Below are 18,375 nucleotides of genomic sequence, written 5' to 3' on the forward strand. Positions count from 1 at the left end.
TAGGCAAGCGAAAACTACAAATTGGAAACGTACGTAGTTTTGGAGATATCTTGTGAAATGTGTACGAAAACAGGGAAAAATTTACACTAAAACTGGTCACATTTTTCAGAGCTAATGTCAGCCCCCTGGCTAAAACTATCGTGAAAATTTCAGTGCCTTTAAAGATCTGAATTAAATTACTGACTAAGTATGAATTTCTATTGACGAAATTTAATTTTGTACTGCTCATGTCACTCAAACTCAGATATTATGTCTGTTTGTTTTCTTAGAATTAATTAAAGGAAAATGTGTACAGTAGACTCTCGCAAATTCGGCTCTTTTAAGATCGGGCTACTTTTTAATTCGGGCAGCGGTTACATTTTGAAAAAAGTTTGTTGTCATTTTTCAAGTTTGATTATGATTATCAAATGAATCAAATATGCTCAAATTTAGCATGTTTTCTCTTAGTTTTGATGTGATTTTGCATTATTTAGGGATTTTCATGTAATTTACGATATATATCAGTGTGTAAACTCAATATCTATATGCACATGTCGCCCGAATTTCTGTCTAATTCGGCTGACATTTTGGTCCTATATGCCCGAATTTGAGAGAGTCTACTGTATTATACTTTAAGTACAATTTGCAGAGATTGAAGTATAAAAATGAATGCCTTAACGCTAACCTACCGACCGCTTTCAGTCATATTTCCTAGCACACTCGGTCAAGTAGTAGACCGCATTAGGATACTCAATAAATTTTTCTTGGAAAGAGGAAATAATTAAAATTTAAACATTAAAAAATATTTTACATGCATTTTTAAGAAATTCACAAAGTTTGATAGCGACATTGTATACCGTTTAAATATGTTTTACTGTGAAAAGACTTTTAAACCGACCAATTTGACAGGTTTTGGTAGGTTGTGTTACAATCGTAATGAAGATTTAGGCGTTAACGTAAACATATTTTGTAGGTATCACGCTTAAGCATTCCGCGAAGTCCCAGTGCCCACTGTAAGAGGATTCCTGCCAAACAATTTTCCCCCCAATAATTTCCATGTAAGAATTAATTTTGTTAGAATAATTTAAGATCCGTAATTGTTAAATGTTTTGTAGACCTGAGGAAGGAGGAAGCAGGCCTCCGAAACGTTGTAAGGAAAGTAAAGGAATGAAAAGCAGTAAGGTCAATCCGTGTCTTTTTATCGTTTACATTCCGCGAAGTTCTCTCTATTTCGTCAACCTTTTTAGTAACTAAATAGAGTATTTAATGGGTATTTCCTCGGTAGTATAGTGATCAGTACACCCAATTGTATTTTCAGCAGCTTTTATTAGTTAACAAAAACAATTCATTTGTAGTCAATCCTAGCTAACTACCCTAACTACTTATTTCATGGAGAAACTTTTCATCATTGAACACGGTTTTCCTAATTCTAAACTGAACTTCATCGTCTTGGAACCACCTCTTTATGTCAAAATCCGGGAAGAAGAACTTAATCTCCTTTTCGGCTGTTTCTGGAGAATCTGAAAAAAATATTTTTAATTAGTTGTTAAGTTAAGTGGTGGTCTTGTTTCACCTGATCCATGAGCTGCATTCCTAGTGTCTGAGATACCAAATCTTCCTCTAATGCTCTCAGGATGAGATATGATGGTTTTGTAGACTTTAGTTGGCCCCAAGAGTTCCCTCCATTTCACTATGGCTTCTTCTCTGGTTAGGATGTATACATCTGATGGTCCACTGCTCATAAAAGTCACCAGACGCTGGTAGAAGAACTTCCTGGAATGTTCAGCGTAGAAATCTTCGGCAGATTTCCTGGTAATAGAAATTCTGTTGTTTCTGACGATCTGGAAGTCATTCTTTAAAATGATTTCCCGTATTTGTTTAAGTGCGAAATTATTTTTAATAACGTGGGGCTTGATTATGGCCAGAGTTAGCTCCAATGGAACAATCTTGGTCATCCTGAGGCATCGTGAAAACTTGCGGAAAATGCACTACTGGAGTTTTTTGAGGTTATGTTGCACTAACAGCTGATTTTAACACAATCTTCGAGCACTTTCATGACAGTTGAGAACGGACTTAGGGGGTTATATTGGGATTTTGAATTATAACGGTTAATTAAAGTTATGATAAGAGAAAGTAATTGAAAATTAAGGAAGTACAACTTTTTTTTTAATTTTCAAATCACGATGATTAACAGCAAAGAGAAATTAGAATATGTGATTACAAGAAGGCAATTAATGAGTAGATTTATATAGGCCACTTTAGAAAAGAAAGGTATTTAACCTAAAACAAAAGCAATAAAAAAATGGTGAAAAGAAGTGTTTTGAAAATACAAAGAGTGAATGCACTTGTGATATTTTAGAGAAAAAAGTATCCCCAAAAGTGCATGAGAAAGTGAGAAAGGTATAGCTGCACATCATTTTCTCTCTTTTCCTCACGCATAAAGTGGGGATGGGCCAGAAAGAGACGGCAAGATGACAAAGACGAAAGTAAGAAGAAGAAAGTGAAGGAAAAGTGGGGACTTTTGACAGTTCCTCCATGAAAAAAAAACTCTCATGCGCAAGTTAAAATGTTGCATCTAGTTTCGCCTGCTCTTTCACACCTTTGCTAACTTTGAAAATATTCTCTCGGCTATTGCTATCTCTCTCGCATACAAGAGAGTGAGAGAAACTCGCGCACGAGAGATTTAAACAAAATAAAATATTTGAGGAAATATCAGTTGGAAGCTTTAACTCAGAGAGGTTAGCCGCGTGTGCCGCTCAATTTCCTTCTGTTACATTTCTCATTATTTTTTTTTATACAAATTTCATTATTTTTCTCCTTTTCAACACACGTCACACAGAATTTTTCTACCATTTTTTTTCGTGCATTTGATTTTTATATTTTCATTACCAAACGTCATCTTTTCCTGTCAAAAAAAAAGTGATTTTCGTTGTGCGCGCGAATTTTGAAAACAAAAAAAAAATAATAAAAGAGGGATTTGGCGAAGGTGGTGAAAATTTTTGAATGAAAACCGAAGAAAATTGTGTTTGGAAAAAAATTCGGGTGAATGATTTTGCTGTTGTTTATTGAGGAATCCAAATGGAAAAGTGAGTGGAAAGTCATTCCTTCGCGCATTTTGTGGTGAAGTGAAAGAAAAATCCTGCACAATTTGCTGTTATCCATTTCTTTATTTATTATATGAATATTTTGGAGGAAAATTTAACAAAAAAAAAAAATAAATAAATAGAAGACATTTAGAGAGTTGTGAATAAAAAAGTGAGATAGTTTGAAGAAGAAATTTCGTCAACTTTTCCTGAAGATTGTCGCCAAGAGATTTTCTTCAAGCAGTCTTGTCGATTTCTTCAGCAAATGTGAGTTTGATTTTTTTTTTTAGCACTAACAGTAATTTTTCATCGTGCTAATTTCTCTATACTGAAAACTCGTGTCTGGGTTGTCTTGAGTTTCTCTTGCGATGGAAGCAAAAATTTCCTCCACAAAATTTCTAATTTAGGTGAAGAAAAACGCACACAAATACAAGAGACTTGCAATCACAATGTGACGATTTTCTCATAACATCAACAATCTTTTTTCCTCAGTTTTCTCAACTTTCCTCAGATACAAGTGGCTTTTCTTGTGGAAAAATTGTCTATACTTGTGCTAATTAATTTGAGGAGGAAAAACAAGCTATTTTTAATGATAAAACGACACCAAAGGATGATGTCTCATTAAAAAGGTGGTAAAAGAGATTGAAGAAGAGAGAAGCAAGAGCATACATATAATGATCCACCAGTTGATCATACACAAAAAAAAGCTCCGTAACAACTTTTCTTTCTGTTGCGTGAAACGGTGCACAACATCGTGTTTCAGTGACTGACTAACTTAGTGCGCTGCTTAAAGTGGTTTTGTTGCCATTAATTCCATATTTCTGCCAGTTTGCTAACATGCCCGCAATTGTCCAATCACCCATCCACCGGAGGATTCGGCAGAATGTCTGAAGGACGATGGGTAGTTGTCCCACAGACATCGGCCAATGACTCGATGACCTAGAATTTTTTCTTTTCTCATTTTGATAAGACATATCAAATATTTTTCTTCAAATACAAAAACCAAAAGGAACTTTGTCGTAGTCAAATATTTAAGTAAATCAATCATGTGATTTGGAGATGATTTTGAAGGGAGATAATTACAATATTTATTAATCTACTACCGAATGTCTATGGAATTTTTATTGGAAAAATAATAGTACGCATGAGAATAAAATTATAGGTTAGATTCTAACCTAATCTAACCTAAATATCTCCGGAAAAAAACTCACCATGAACTTATTTCATAGATAAGTTCATGAAGTACAATTCTGATAAAAATAAAGCGCTGCACAAGGAACTGTTCGGTAAAAATAAATATCCTGCGGTGACATGATAACTTCTTTACGATAGTATCGACCTATCGACTATCAATTCTGAAAAATTGAAATGATATTAAATGCACTTTTTGTAGTTAATCAATATTTATGCACGGACTCAACTTTTAAAAATGATACAATAAATAATCTCATAATGTTTAAAAATTCATCATTCACTAAATCTGATATATAGTAGACTCTCTCTCAATCGGGAATATGGGGCGAAATGTTATCCGGTTTAGCGATAGAATTGAGCGTCCAAGCCTTTGTAAATTTCACAAAAAGTGCTCAATTATAAAGAATCTCGATAAAATAGGAAGAACTACAGTGAATTTGATCGAATTAGCTTCATAATTAAACATGAAAATTGTCAACAAAATTTGTCGCCCGATTGAGAAAAAACCGATTGAGCGAGAGTCTACTGTACAGATTTATCGATACTGTCGATTCGATAGTATAATTGTTACGAAATATAATTGTTTGTAAATGTTCGTGAATACCTATAAGGGACTCACGAAATACTCATAAATTATACTTATAACCCACTAAAAAGTTCCTATTTAGAAGTTAATGCTTTTTCCAAAAACAAAGTTCGTTACATGATCACTTGACGAGCATTTTTTATTCATTTATAAACATTTGTCCGTAAATGTACACAAAAAAATATTCGAAAAATTTTGTCATTTGTTCGAAAACTGTTGCCAGACAAAAAATGTACAAATAAATATTGGTAAAAGAACAAACAATGCTCGTCAAGTGATCATGTTACAAATAATGTTTGTGAAAAAGTACAACATTTTTTTAGCATTTCGTATATCACCAATAGGAAGAATTCACAAACATTTACGAAAGATTTTACGAAATATGTTTTACTGTATAGGAAAGAAATTCCAATTCTTCTAGAAATCTCTATGTAGGACGTTATACAGTGATGGAAATAGGTATAATTCCACCCCATAATTCTTAAAGAAACTCAACAAAAAAGAATTTTCAAAAAAAAAATTATACGTAAAACATAATGTCCTGTCATACCAAACCAGAAAATCGACATTTTGATTTTTTAAGGCCTCTACATATTGGGAGCAATTTTCGTCAAAAATTGCTGTTTTGAAAGAAATCTGTACTGCTGTAGATAAAATTGTCAAAATTTTGTCAGAAATGCATTTTTTGGCAAAAATCGCTCCCAATTTATAGAGGCCTTTAGCCCTTTGTCTTAATATTCTTAGAATTGTCATTGAATTCTTTCTTTTATGGACTCTACACACTAATAGAAATTTCTTTAAAAAATGCCTTTTTAAAAAAAAATCCTATATCCTTAAGACCTCTGCACATTGGAAAAAATTTTTGTCAAAAACTGATTTTTTAAAGGAAATTGTTTGCATTGATGTAGGTGGAAACGTCAAAATTTTGTCAAAAATGCAATTTTTGACAAAAATTGCTCCCAATGTGTAGACGCCTAGAAACTGCAGAATTTTTTAAAAAGGGCCATTTTCGACTAAAATTGCTTTTAATGTGTAGACACCGTTAGGCTGAAAATAAGTATATTTTAACTCTATAAATTTACTGAGGTATTTATATTTGCTAATTTAAGATTAATACATTTAAATAATTTTATTTTTAACTGTAATTATAATAAATTAAGTACCATTTTATAAGAATCTTCATTAATTTTACCTGAAATACCAAGAAGAAAGTATTTAATGGACAAAATTAAACAAAAAATAACAAAAATAAAGAAAAAAATTAAAGTCTTCAAGACGATGGATCTTATGGTGTTTACATACTAGAAACAATTTTCGTCAAAAATTACCTTTTTAAAAAATTCTGACGTTTCTGCTTACAAGGATAGGGGAAATTTTCTTTAAAAAGACATTTTTTTAAAGAAATTTCTACTAGTGTGTAGATGCCATTAGGCACTAAAAAATGACTTGGTCCTATAATACGGGCTTCAGACTTATGGCTCAGCCATAAGGCTTAGCTTCTCTAGATTCTTATCAGTCGAAAATTTTTGAAAAATTTTGACTTAGAAATGGACTAAGGAGAATTAATCTATTTGAATCAGAGGAACAAATTAAATTGGTTGCTATTTAGGATTGTGAGACTTTTGGAAACTAGGCTAAACCTCTAGTCTGAACATTGTCTAAGACAATAATTGTCAATATATCCATCATGCATGCCTCCTTAAAGTACTAGTGTTGTTAGAGACCAAAAAAATCTTTTTGCCTCTCACAACGTTGCTTTTTAGTGAAAAAAAAGACTTTTTTCGCTGAAATGTAATTATAAAACGATGCTTCCTGTTTATAGGCTGGCTGTGTTCTGATTATTTTATCTCAAAATCGTATTCGTAAGTGACCGTGGGTCATCATGGCATAAGAAGTAAAATTCATTACAAAGAAAGATTTTTAACAATTTGATCAACATAAGATGTATCAACTTATTTAGTAAAGCTTCACTATAGTATCAATCAAAACTATATTCCAAGAGGTAGACCTATCTTTTATAGGGTTACTTATGTAAAGTATGTGTACGCAAAAATCTACTAAAATGTCTCCTCTTTTTAATAATATGCAATTTAGACCAGTTTTAGCGCAAATAAATAATTTTTTTATACAAAATTTTTCACATGAAATACTGTAAAAAATAATGAACTAAAAATAATAGCGCTAGGGTTGTAATTCGGTACTGCAGGATAACCTTATAACATACTAATAAAATATGCGTTTTATGCCCTAGACACACTTACGACTAACTAGCCGAGAGACAACTTAGTGGAAAATGATGGAAATGTAGTTTGACCATTAGTTCTAATATAATTACGCTAAGCCGTCTCTCGACTAATCCTCGGGTCTGTCAAGGCCCTTAGGTGAGATTCTTAACAATTTCACCTACTACCTATTTTACATTGCAACATTGCTAGAGGTTTAGTCCAATTCCCGAAGCAATCAATTTTAGTGGTTTTTCAGAATCTAATAGATCATTTGCCTTTACTAACCCAATCCTAAGTTAAATTTTTCCAAAAAATCTTGACCGATAAGAAATTATAACAGTTGACCAATATGGCTATGCTTTAGGTCGTAAGCTCATATTAGTTTCTCTTGAGTATTAACTATCCGAAAATATACAGAACAATTAGGGTCGAATGAACACCTCTTCAACAGGGAACCCCTATTGACACTTTTGTGAAAATGTTGAAATTTATTTAATGTATCTAATAAAATGTAAGTAATATGGCGTTTTTTCATTAATCTACGTTTTTCAATAGCTCAATAGGTGCTGACACGAGTTCTTAAAATGTCAATAGGTGTTCATTTCACCCTACGCTAAATAAATTATTTTCGTCTTAAAAATGTTTATTTTCCAAAGTAATACTACAAACTACCCTATTGTCCCCTACTTAACTTAAAGTGAAATTTTGTTTATTCGGATTTCAAACCAAAATTTAAGCATAGATTTTCCGTTTTTACTTCATAATTCTTCATCTTAGAAACATTTTGGTTTTAAGATCTTATTTCAAATTAATAAATTCTTCTTCTGATTTCTGTCTGAAAGGACATTTCGCCAAAAAATTAAAAATGAAAATTTAGTAAAGACGAGTAAAACACCGGTGTCCCAAAACCAAAACAATTTTTTGACTATAGGAAGTTATTTTGTCCTCTAAATAGTCAGAAAAAATATTTTCGGTTTTGGGATACTGGTGTCCCACTCGTCCTTAAAGGAGTAAGCTATGCAAGCCATTGCGGACGGGTTTCGACCTCAAAGCAGGCCCAGGACAAGGTAGTTGAATCAAATTCAGGATCTTGTTTTGGATCGCCTTTGGATTGACTGCGAGCATCTTATGTATGGGCCAGCGACCCAAATAGGGATAACCGGTTCAAAATGATGATGATAATGATGATCCCTTAGATAGTTTAGTTGCAAAGCGTTCCTTTATTGGCTGGACCTTGTACATTCACAAAGCTCTAGTCAATCAGTTGATACTAAAAGAGATAAATTTAAATTTGTAATTTATTTTGACACTCACTGTAAGTTTTTCTTAGGTTAGGCTCAATATAACCTCACATTTAACCTCAAATTGTATATCGCAGAAAGACAAAGATTTTCTTTATTCGAAACATTATATTGATTACAACACCTTTCTGTAAGTCTTTACATATGTATACATAAAATAATCTCTTTTTATCAGTTAACGAGTATAAGATAAACCAAAATAAAATAACATTCAAAATCGATACCTCTTGATTTGTCTGAAAAAGTGATCCCGATTAGATTTCTGATTGCCATCCATCAGTAAATTTCTGTGCTAAATTCTGGCGTAGAAAATTCATCAATAGCCGCTGGGATGGAGAGAATGTATCAGAGATGATGGGGCCCATTGAAATGGTGAAAAATTGATTTTCACCCAATAATTCTTGGATGGATCGTGTCGAAGAATTCGCAAGCTGGAGCTTTCCGTTCTCAAATGGCGCAAATTTCAGGCCCAAAAGACGAATTAAGTAGAATTCACAGACAGTCTTGAATAGAAGTGGCGCACAACATGCAAAAAAGCCGGAACGCTAAAGTCCCAAAAAATGATGTTGGGGATCTGTGATGGTGCGGGATTCAATTAACCCCAAAAAAAGTAGTGAAATAAAGTGCCGAAATCTGAAATAATTGCCATGGTGCGTGAATGTGCGTGAGAAAGAGGTGAGTGGCTCGCGCGTTTATCGACTTTTTGAAGGAGATTCCGGATGGTGAGCTTAGAAAGATCATTTCTCCATCGTCCAATGAGAGATGTTCTCAGTTCGCACGTTGAAATTAATGATGGAACAAGAGGGAAGAGGCACAAAAAAGTGCCCGTGAAGACGATCATCAAATTCTCAGGCAACATAAATGAGCCACACGCATTTTTAATACGTAATTTTTGCACACATTGGAGCGCCCCATTCAGCGCGCAGATGATCGCGCGCTTTAACCGTTACAAGAGCGTTGCGCGCACTTTTTCGGGTTTGGGGACCCGAAATAGAGTTTTTGGAATATAAATTTTTTTTTTATATTATATACATATATTCTCTTCCATCCTTTGCTTTCTTTTTTCTCTCTTCTTTATTTCACGTTTTTTTTCTTTCTTTTATTTTTATTTTATTTCAAATACGCATACTGCTCACAGAGTGCCTCTCTTTCGAATTATTCCGATCGCTATTTTCGGCCACGATGCTGAGACATAAAATTAACAATTTATAAATATTAATTTTGTATTTCGGTTCCGTCCAACTAACATTGTCTCCTCTCATTGTTATTCATTCTTTTTCAAGTGTGACTCTTTTTATTTCCTTCACTCATTCCTCCAACATCTCTCTCAAGCCATTGCCCACCTCACCGCACTTCTTAAATGGTAATTTCATGTAACACACGGAAGATATTTCTCTGGCAGCGTCCACAAGAGACACAAAAGTGGCTGGAGGTACATACTACTAGTGTAAAAAGTGGCCCCGTGAAACGAAAGAGAAAAAAAGAGCGCTTCGAGTGCAAAAAATCACTTAAATGCTCCTTTTTAGGTCAGATTCTCAAGTATCGGCTTGGGTTTTCGTGGTGACCGAACCGTCTGTATGGAAATGATCTAAATTCTCCAGGAAGTACCGAAGAGATCAATTCGACGTGCCAAAATGGTTAAAGAATAAACGACCCAAGAGAGAAACTTCTAAAATCAATGCAAAAGCTACACTGAGAAAATCATCTTCATCCATTGGATTTACATAAACGAAACATCTATTTATCATAAAACAAAAAGGAAAGGTTACCGTTGAATACACATTAACATAAACCTTTTGTCGTAGCATAAAAATTCTATAGACGGGTCATTAAAATATTTTCTGATCTGTCTATCGTCTAATTTCAAAACCGTGGAAGATTGTTCGTAATTAATAAATAGGTTATATTAAGTACCAAACGCAATATATAGTTTAGTACTCAATTGCAAGAGTAAAAATCGTAAGAGATAAAAAGACAATATTAAAATATTTAAACTAAATAAATAAATAAATAAATAAATAAATAAATAAATAAGAAATATTATATACTTGGCGTTACTGAAATCATCTCATTTTTATGTAATTTATAAGTAGTTCGTTGTTCTCTACAATTAAATTAAAATTAAATTCTAAATTAAGATATTGAATTAAGTTAAGTATTCATTACGTACTTAATGAGCACTTAATACATTAGTCGGGTACTTTAACATTTCTAGTTTATAATATTTTCGAAGTAGTAATACGTGCATCATTTTTAAAATGCAAAATATTTTCAATTTTTAAAATTTCCTTTAAGGGCCATGCAGTAGAAATCGTTCAAAAATACTTGCTTTTGAGTAAAATATTAAGGAAGACCTTCAGGCTTTGTACATAAGGGAAAGCACTCTTCCTTCGAACGTTCATATCTTCGGATAATATAAATTTTCTTTTGTTTTTCCTAAGAGACTGACACATTTTTATTAAATATTAGTTAGCTTATCATCAATTATTGATAATTACGTGATAATTATGTGTAAGTCTTTTAGGAAAAATAAAAGAAAATTTACATTATTCGAAGGCATGAACGTTCGAAGGCAGAGTACTTTCCTCTCTTCGAAAACTTCATATTTATCTCACATTCTTTTAATGAAGCTTACCTATTTTTTTCAGGAAATATATGAAGTGTTCGAAGCCAGAGTTTGTGCGAAGCCTGAAGTCTTCCCCTACTTATATATTTGTATATGAAAATTTGTGTCTGTGAATCTGATTTTTCCTTCATTTTATAACCTTAAGAAAGCTGAACTTTTATTACTAATTTGCAAAATATCATTTAAATATTTGAAGCTGAATACAGTATGATTAGAGCTACATTCCCAGATTTTTATAATGCTAAAAGTACCTTTTGGAATACAAAAAGAAGTTTTAAAACTATGAAATATTATATTACTTTTCAAAACTTTCAATTGTTCTCCATACAGATAATTTCTAAATATTCTATAAATTTTAAACTTATTTGTGAAGAAATTTTAAAATTTCTTTCATAAGAAGCCTGAGTATTTTTTTAAAGCTTTGAGTTCGAATTAACTAAAGTTTATAAACAAGTTAACAGCCAAATAAATTAGAAAATAATAGCAAATTATTTTTTATTTCTTAAATTTATTTTTGATGTTACGATTGTCTTAGAATTAAGTATCTTAAATAATTATACGATTTATAATTTTGAAGGTAAAAGTAATAAAAATCCTTAATTTATTACTTGAAGCAGCTTGATGATAAACACAGCGATCGTTTTTGATTTTATAGTGAAATCAAATTTGAAATTCTATTAAATATTTAATTAAATATTTTCTTTGTGATTCCTTTATTCTTTAAAAAAATAATTTTAATTAATATAGTTAAATAAACAAAGAAATACCTAAGTTTTTAAGAAATATTTTAATATTTAATTGAAAAAAAAATTAAACTTTTATAAATATTTTAAGTAAATCTCTTACTCAAATAGATAGTTACATAAATAACTCATCAAAACATTTAGAACACAGAAATATAAATCTAAGATAAACTTTTTACTTTGTGTTACCAATTGAAACCTTTTCGAAAAGGACACTAAATTGAGAGAAAGAAACATTTAAAAATCTAAAATCCTGGCTTCATTCTAATTAATCAACTACTATTTATTGAATTATAATTGAGGAGCTCAGAGCAAGAAAAAAAACGCTATTTTAATAAATGCATACGACTTAGAGTTTTTTTGCTCTGAGCGCCTCAATTAAGATACTAATAATTTTTAAAATAATTTGTTTTTCTCTTTTCATTCGCAGGAACTTCTTGCAACATTTTTGTGTTCAGTAAAACAAATCCCTGTCTTAGTTTTTGATTCTCTAAGGACGTGAGATAAAAAGATTCTAAAAGAAATTTAGTAATCGAGAAATAAACAAGTGTTCGTGAGATTGAGACTCCCCTAAAAGTGACCTTTTGCCCCAAGAGACTTGGAATTTCCAAATTGAGACACTTAGAGATCGTGGTGGGGGGCTTCTGATGCAATGATCATATCCAAGGATCTGTTTCTCCTCGGTGAACAGGACTATCTACGACTGCCGAAAGACGAGAAGCGTGCTGGCAACAGAAAGAGTGATCCTGCGCCGCCATCAGCTGGCATGGGGAAGACGCCTCCTGATGAGTCACGGTGAGTACACCAAACTTTTTATTATCAATAGAAATCCCCCTGCAAAAATGTTGATCGTGCAATCCGGAAATGCCCAAGGAGATCCACAAGAATCTCGTTTTATTCCTATATTCGTCTGTACACCTCAATCTCGATGCATTCGATGATTGTGGTATTTGGTGCTGCAATGGCAAAATTTTCGGGGGACTTTTCTGAAATAATTGTCGTGTGGTGCACAGTTAATGGCTCATTAAATTGGACTGATCTCTGCCACTTTAACTGACGTGAAATTAAATGTATTTCACGTACGAATGTATGTGAATAATTTTAAGGAAGTCCTTGAAAAGGTCACAACGATCATAGCTACGTCGTTGATAAATTTTGAAAGGCTGGTAACATACTTAAAAAAAAATGGTCGTTAACTAAAGAAATGATCACTTGCAATTTGCAGAAGATTTATCCGGAAATGCCTCTAAATCGATAACTTCTTTTAGTTTATCACTCTGTGAATGCGATTTTGCCGATCGCAAAACAGGAACTGAATTGGGGATGAAAATTTGTCTCAAGGCCTCGATTGAATGGTGCATGAACTCAATACTAGTGCATTTTTGTGACAAAAATAGCAAGGTAAACCACTCAAAAAAAGCCGCCACAACCTGCTTCGCACCATATCCATCCAACTCCATACTATTGAGCTTTTTTAAGAGCTTTTTTTTGCTTAAGAACTGGACACTTCCGAACTGATCAACACGATCGCGTGAGATATTCCACAATTATTTCTCGAAAAAGAAAGACGCACAGACAGCAGAGAGTTATGCTCTTGGATAATTTAAAATAACTTGACTGCAGTTGGGGACACAAAAAATTATCGGGCAGAATCTATTTGGTTGCGATATTTTCTTTCAAGAAAGATTATTTATGGTATGTCAGGATAAAATTGAGCATTTTTGAATATTCGAGTGAAGGGGTATTTACATTTTTTGAGACAATTTATCTCTTTGAGATGAAAATATGATGGAGATGTTTTTGGTCTAGTCACTTCGACGACAAAGATAGTGAATTATCCGCAATTTTTGGGCAAGTTTAACCGAAAATCCGTTTTTTTTTATTGATGGAATTAAGGCATTATTGCATCATTGGTGGCTATATATCTTTTACTGGTTATAGCATTATTGCTTATAATGCATCATGGTGCGCAGAATAAGAGCCGAAAGCTAAATTGTTTTATTTCCCTCCAAAAAGCAAGCCATCCAGGTTGCAACGTTTTGATTGATCTTACTACAAACTATTACTTTCTTGCAATATATTTATTTAATATACATATTTCATGTAAAAGGAAGTTTTTCTCGTTTAAACGGAAAAATTTCTCAAACTGTTCTAAAACCTGAAACACGGAACTTAGTAACGGAATCATGAAATCGTATTAAGATTTTAGCATTCAAAGGCAAAAGGATAATTTTTCAAATATAAAAAATATCGAAATTAATCAATCTCAATACGAAGATATTATAGCTTATAATTCAGAGATTAAAATTGAAAGCAGCCAGATTTTTTGGAAATGTCTACAAAAATTCCTTCAAAATCATGTGCATCCAACGACTAAGAAGACACTCTTATTGGACTATAAGACGGTCCTTGACAAGTGCGACAATCACGATTTGTATGACCCTCATGAACAGTCTTGCGGCATTTTAAGGTCAACCATCTTATCATTCAAACATTAAGTGCGATAAAGGTAGTTGCGCAAGTTTTATTGATTTTCGGTAGTCGAAAGAAAAAGAGTCACACGAAAATTTTGAGGGAAATGGAAGTTCTGACATTGAATTTCATTGATATCATTCAGCACCTTCGATAAAAAAAAAGAAATATTTCCCCTCGTGTATCCGATAAAAAAAAAAGAGTTGAAAGAGGGAATAATTGAATTTGTGATATGAGCGCCAGCTGTTTTCTCTGGAAGGCTCCATTGAGTCAAAGAATAAAAAGAAGTCCACTGCAAATAATTACGTGGAAGTTGTGTGGTGAGTGGATTTGGCCAAGAAGATTGTGGCGAGGTGGAAAAGGCGAGCAATAAAAAAAAAGAAGCCAAGAGTCTTTCAGACAAATAAAAATCGTATATTTATATAAAGTGCAACAGTCAATGGCAGGTGTTTGTTGCTTTTGGTGCACATTGTGCGGGATTTGGAATGCCACCGCGAAACGGCGAATGTTACAGGGCCCAAGAGACCAAAGCCAGTTGATGTTCTCCAGCACAGAAAATCCATCCAAAGCAAAAAGATATAGCAAAAGTCGTACGGCAAACATTTATTAAATACATTGGTTGGAGTGTCGAGAGAACTTGGGCTAACAATAAAAGAATTTATCCAAAGAGGCGAAGGCAGCAGTCACAGAACCATCAAAAATCCCATCAGACTCTTTCAACTTGTTACACATTTTCTGTTTTGCAAATGCTCATAAAATGCTTCCCCCTTTGGATCTCTTGCTCTTTCTCTTTGTTCGTCCCCCCATCGAGATTTTTGCTCAAAGCTCCAACTCGACTCTTTTTGTACCAACATCCTCCTTTATGACTTCTTGCAATTTTTCTGCAACACTCTTGTGGCTTATTTTTGGGATTTCTATACCGCAAATTTTTTCGTGGTGTACCCAACCAAAAAGAGATCATTAAAAAGCAGCACACAAAGGGAAGGTTTTTGGCCACAGTTTGCAATTTAAAATCACTTAGGAAAGCTATGAGAGGCTGTATACTGACCAAATTTCCAGAAAAAAATACATAGGGAAATTTACGAGTCAAAGCTGTTCTTTAAATGTTCGTAGGGGACCGTAGGGCAGTTCAGGCAAAAAGAATTTTTACTAAAGACTCATTTGCTGGACAGATTAAAGATTTAATTTAAATATTTAATCTCAAAAATAATGTATAATAAAATATTTTTTATTCTAAAGTATGTTAATTTCAAAGAACTATTTAGAAAAAAGTTACGAAGAATAAGGTAAAGGACCGATGTGGAAATTTCCCAAAACGTTAATCCGATCGTCGACTGAGAGAAATCTTTGTTTTCTTTTATTTTAATCAGAGTTGAATTCTCCCATCCGACAATCGCCTGATTAACGTTTTCAATGATGGGTGAATACAACCTCAGAGCGATATACTAAATAAAACAGGAATTTTCAAGTACATAAAATAGTCTTTTAGTTAAAATTGCATGTCATAAATTTACAAAAGTAGAAAGACCCAAAATCGTTGGAATATTCAGAATTTTTTAAATCCAAATTTTAATAACAATTACGTCCAACTTAACCTTATGTTTTAAAATAGATCCCAAAAAATAAAAATGAAGTTTAATAGGATTATTTTTTTGTATTTCTTCTATAATAGTGTATTTTTTCAAAAACACAATTCTTTGAATCTTGACTTTCAATTGGGTTTTGGGTAGGGGAGGGTGGGGTAGTTTCACCCCTAAATTGCAAAATGGATTTTAAGACCATTTTGGAAAAATATGATAAACAGAATTAAAACTTTATATATTCTGTGAGTTACAGTTGGGTTTCTGGTTAATAAAAACAATAACAATAATCCTTTAACTTCATTGGTCTATTGTGGAGAAGATGATTTGATTTGAATGGCAGGATGCGTGAAAGTCCCCCGTAGTGGGGCAATTTCAAGATAAATAATGAGGCAATTTTTGAGAAAGAAAAAATGTGTTTCTATGAAACTTGCGATATCAGAATTGATTAAAATTACTATTCTAAAGTCTTCTAGGACTTTAAAACATAAAAATATAATCGAGCAAGAACTTTATAACAGAATTTTAACTCTTATTAATCATACAGTGAAAATAAAATATCGCCACAAATTTTCAATCCTATTTCTCATTAATTGAGCAATTTTCTTTAATATTTTATACGAAAGAAATGTGTTTTGTAGTTCTAAGCTAATTCGGAACATAAATGGATCAATATGTCGCCTTAGAACATGTCGTTTTTAGTATAACAGTTTTATAATAGTATTTTAAAATCTTGAATTGTCATAATACTACAAAAAAATTATAATATCTTGCTGAAAACATTCTGAAAAATATTATAATAATTAACTTTAGCGTTTTTAAGCACTTAAAATGATTGAAAGACTGTTTTTTTTATTTTTTTGTTAATGAGTTTTTAGAAAATCTACTTCCCAAAATTTCGAACTTTATCGACAAAAAACAGCTACAAAACGTTCTCAGTGATTGCTTTAAGTTAATTTTGATTAAAAAAGTAAATTATTGGACACAGGAAACTTCTCCATGTGCTTGCTTGAAACTGCCCCTTACGCACTTTCGGAACTCAAATCAAAATTTTCAGAACCGTCTTAGAATTCATTCAACGCTAAATGCCTTATAATAATCATAAAACCACTAGTAAATTAATACAATTATGTTACTTCGATAGATAAGTGCAATGGTTCAGAAATTGTTGAAAATAAGACATTATAAAAAGTTTCATTTTATTGCAGTTTTATAAAATCAATTACAGAACTCAAACTAGAAGCGTTACGAAATTAATTATTTTTATGAACATGGGTCTCAGTTATAGCTTCAGTAACATAAAGGTTTTATTTCAATCCTTTCAAAGAGATAAGAAGAATATGCAAAAATTGAAACTGCCCCGTCGTTAAACTGCCCCACCCTCCCCTACGGAAGTTGTTTTTGGAGGTTAGAATTTTTTATATTATAAAATATTCGACTGTTTTAAATTGTTGTATGCTGCACACATTTACGACTTAAGCCGAGTCACGGCTTAATGTAATTATACTCAAAATAATGGTTAGACTACATTTCCATTAGTTTCCTACTAAGTCGTCTCTCGGCTGAAGGCGTAAGTCAGGTATTTACTTTGTTTCTAAAATCAACAGCGTATTAACAAACAGTTCAAAACAAAGCGTATAATAATGAAACTATTTTTTTAATATGTCGCCGAATTTTAGAGGTTAAGCATAGTACAATTTCAAAATTTTAAAATAAAACTCATTGATGAATTATATAACTAATAATAAAATGAAATGTTAAATGAACCTGCATGCAACTACGCCGAAATTTAATAGACATACCCTATTTTTTTTATTTTCGTATAAATAAAAATCGAATAGGGTCGAAGGAACATCTCTTCGACAGGGAACACCTAGTGACACTTTTGTCAAAACGTTGAAATTTATTTAATGTATCTACACTGAGAGAAATCCGAAAAAGTTAAAATAACATTCCGGAAATGTTTATTTTAGCCTGCAGTATTGATACAAAATCGATGTAAATATTATGCTTTTTAGGTGTATTAGGGGTTAAAATTACCATTTTTCATGTTAATTTTACCCTTAAAAAGGCGTAAAATTAACTGTTGATGTATTTTTACACCTAAAGAGTGTTAAAATTATGAGGAAAGAAAGTTAATTACACCCCCATTTTTTTCTTAGTGTAATAAAATGTAAGTAATAACGTTTTTTCATTAATCTGCGTTTTTCGATAAGGATAAGTGTTCGAATTTCGTATTCCAAATGGTACAGAGTAGGGTATCAATATGTCCTAACACGAGTTCTTAAAGTGTCAAAATAAGTGTTTCTTTCACCTTAAATATCAAAAATCGAGAAATGTCGCAGATTTTTGATCGACAACTGATCGATTTGTTCTGTATTATGTTTCCTAGAATACCATTGTTGGTTCTCAACAAGAATGATTGTATTTTTATCGGTTTTAACGACGACACATCCACCGATATTCCGTTAGAATGTCGATCGAATTGCGTTATAGGCTATATACAAAGCAATTTTGCTATGTGCAAAAACGAAAGACTTCCTATTGTTTCAGAAGAGATAATAAATTTTGTCAACATAGCATTTA

General features: G+C 32.3%; 2 protein-coding genes across 2 annotated transcripts in view; one reads left to right on the forward strand and one right to left on the reverse strand.

The window, feature by feature from the left end:
* Nucleotides 1-1,285: 1,285 nt before the first annotated feature.
* Nucleotides 1,286-2,128, reverse strand: LOC129800278 (nucleoside diphosphate kinase 6). The gene is made up of 2 exons (XM_055844554.1): nucleotides 1,553-2,128; nucleotides 1,286-1,499 (listed from the first exon to the last, which is right to left on the reverse strand). Exons 1-2 carry the CDS (start codon nucleotides 1,932-1,934, stop codon nucleotides 1,354-1,356), a joined length of 528 nt encoding a protein of 175 aa, XP_055700529.1. The 5' UTR covers nucleotides 1,935-2,128; the 3' UTR covers nucleotides 1,286-1,353.
* A 554-nt stretch (nucleotides 2,129-2,682) lies between these two features.
* The window catches only part of LOC129800277 (uncharacterized), a 94,806-nt gene continuing 79,113 nt past the window's right edge, over nucleotides 2,683-18,375 (forward strand). The window contains exons 1-2 of the mRNA XM_055844553.1: nucleotides 2,683-3,329; nucleotides 12,168-12,532. Coding sequence (XP_055700528.1) covers nucleotides 12,390-12,532 — 143 coding nt within the window. The 5' untranslated portion in view covers nucleotides 2,683-3,329; nucleotides 12,168-12,389. The remainder of the gene's footprint in view (nucleotides 3,330-12,167; nucleotides 12,533-18,375) is intronic.

Source organism: Phlebotomus papatasi, chromosome 2 (genome assembly GCF_024763615.1).
Source record: "Phlebotomus papatasi isolate M1 chromosome 2, Ppap_2.1, whole genome shotgun sequence".
In the NCBI taxonomy this organism is placed as follows: Eukaryota; Metazoa; Arthropoda; class Insecta; order Diptera; family Psychodidae; genus Phlebotomus; species Phlebotomus papatasi.

Excerpts from the sequence above, each read along its gene's own strand:
- LOC129800278 (XM_055844554.1), bottom strand. The coding sequence starts at position 1,934 with ATGACCAAGATTGTTCCATTGGAGCTAACTCTGGCCATAATCAAGCCC. Across the intron at positions 1,500-1,552 it reads GAATGCAGCTCATGGATCAG|ATTCTCCAGAAACAGCCGAA; the intron begins GTGAAACAAGAC and ends TATTTTTTTCAG.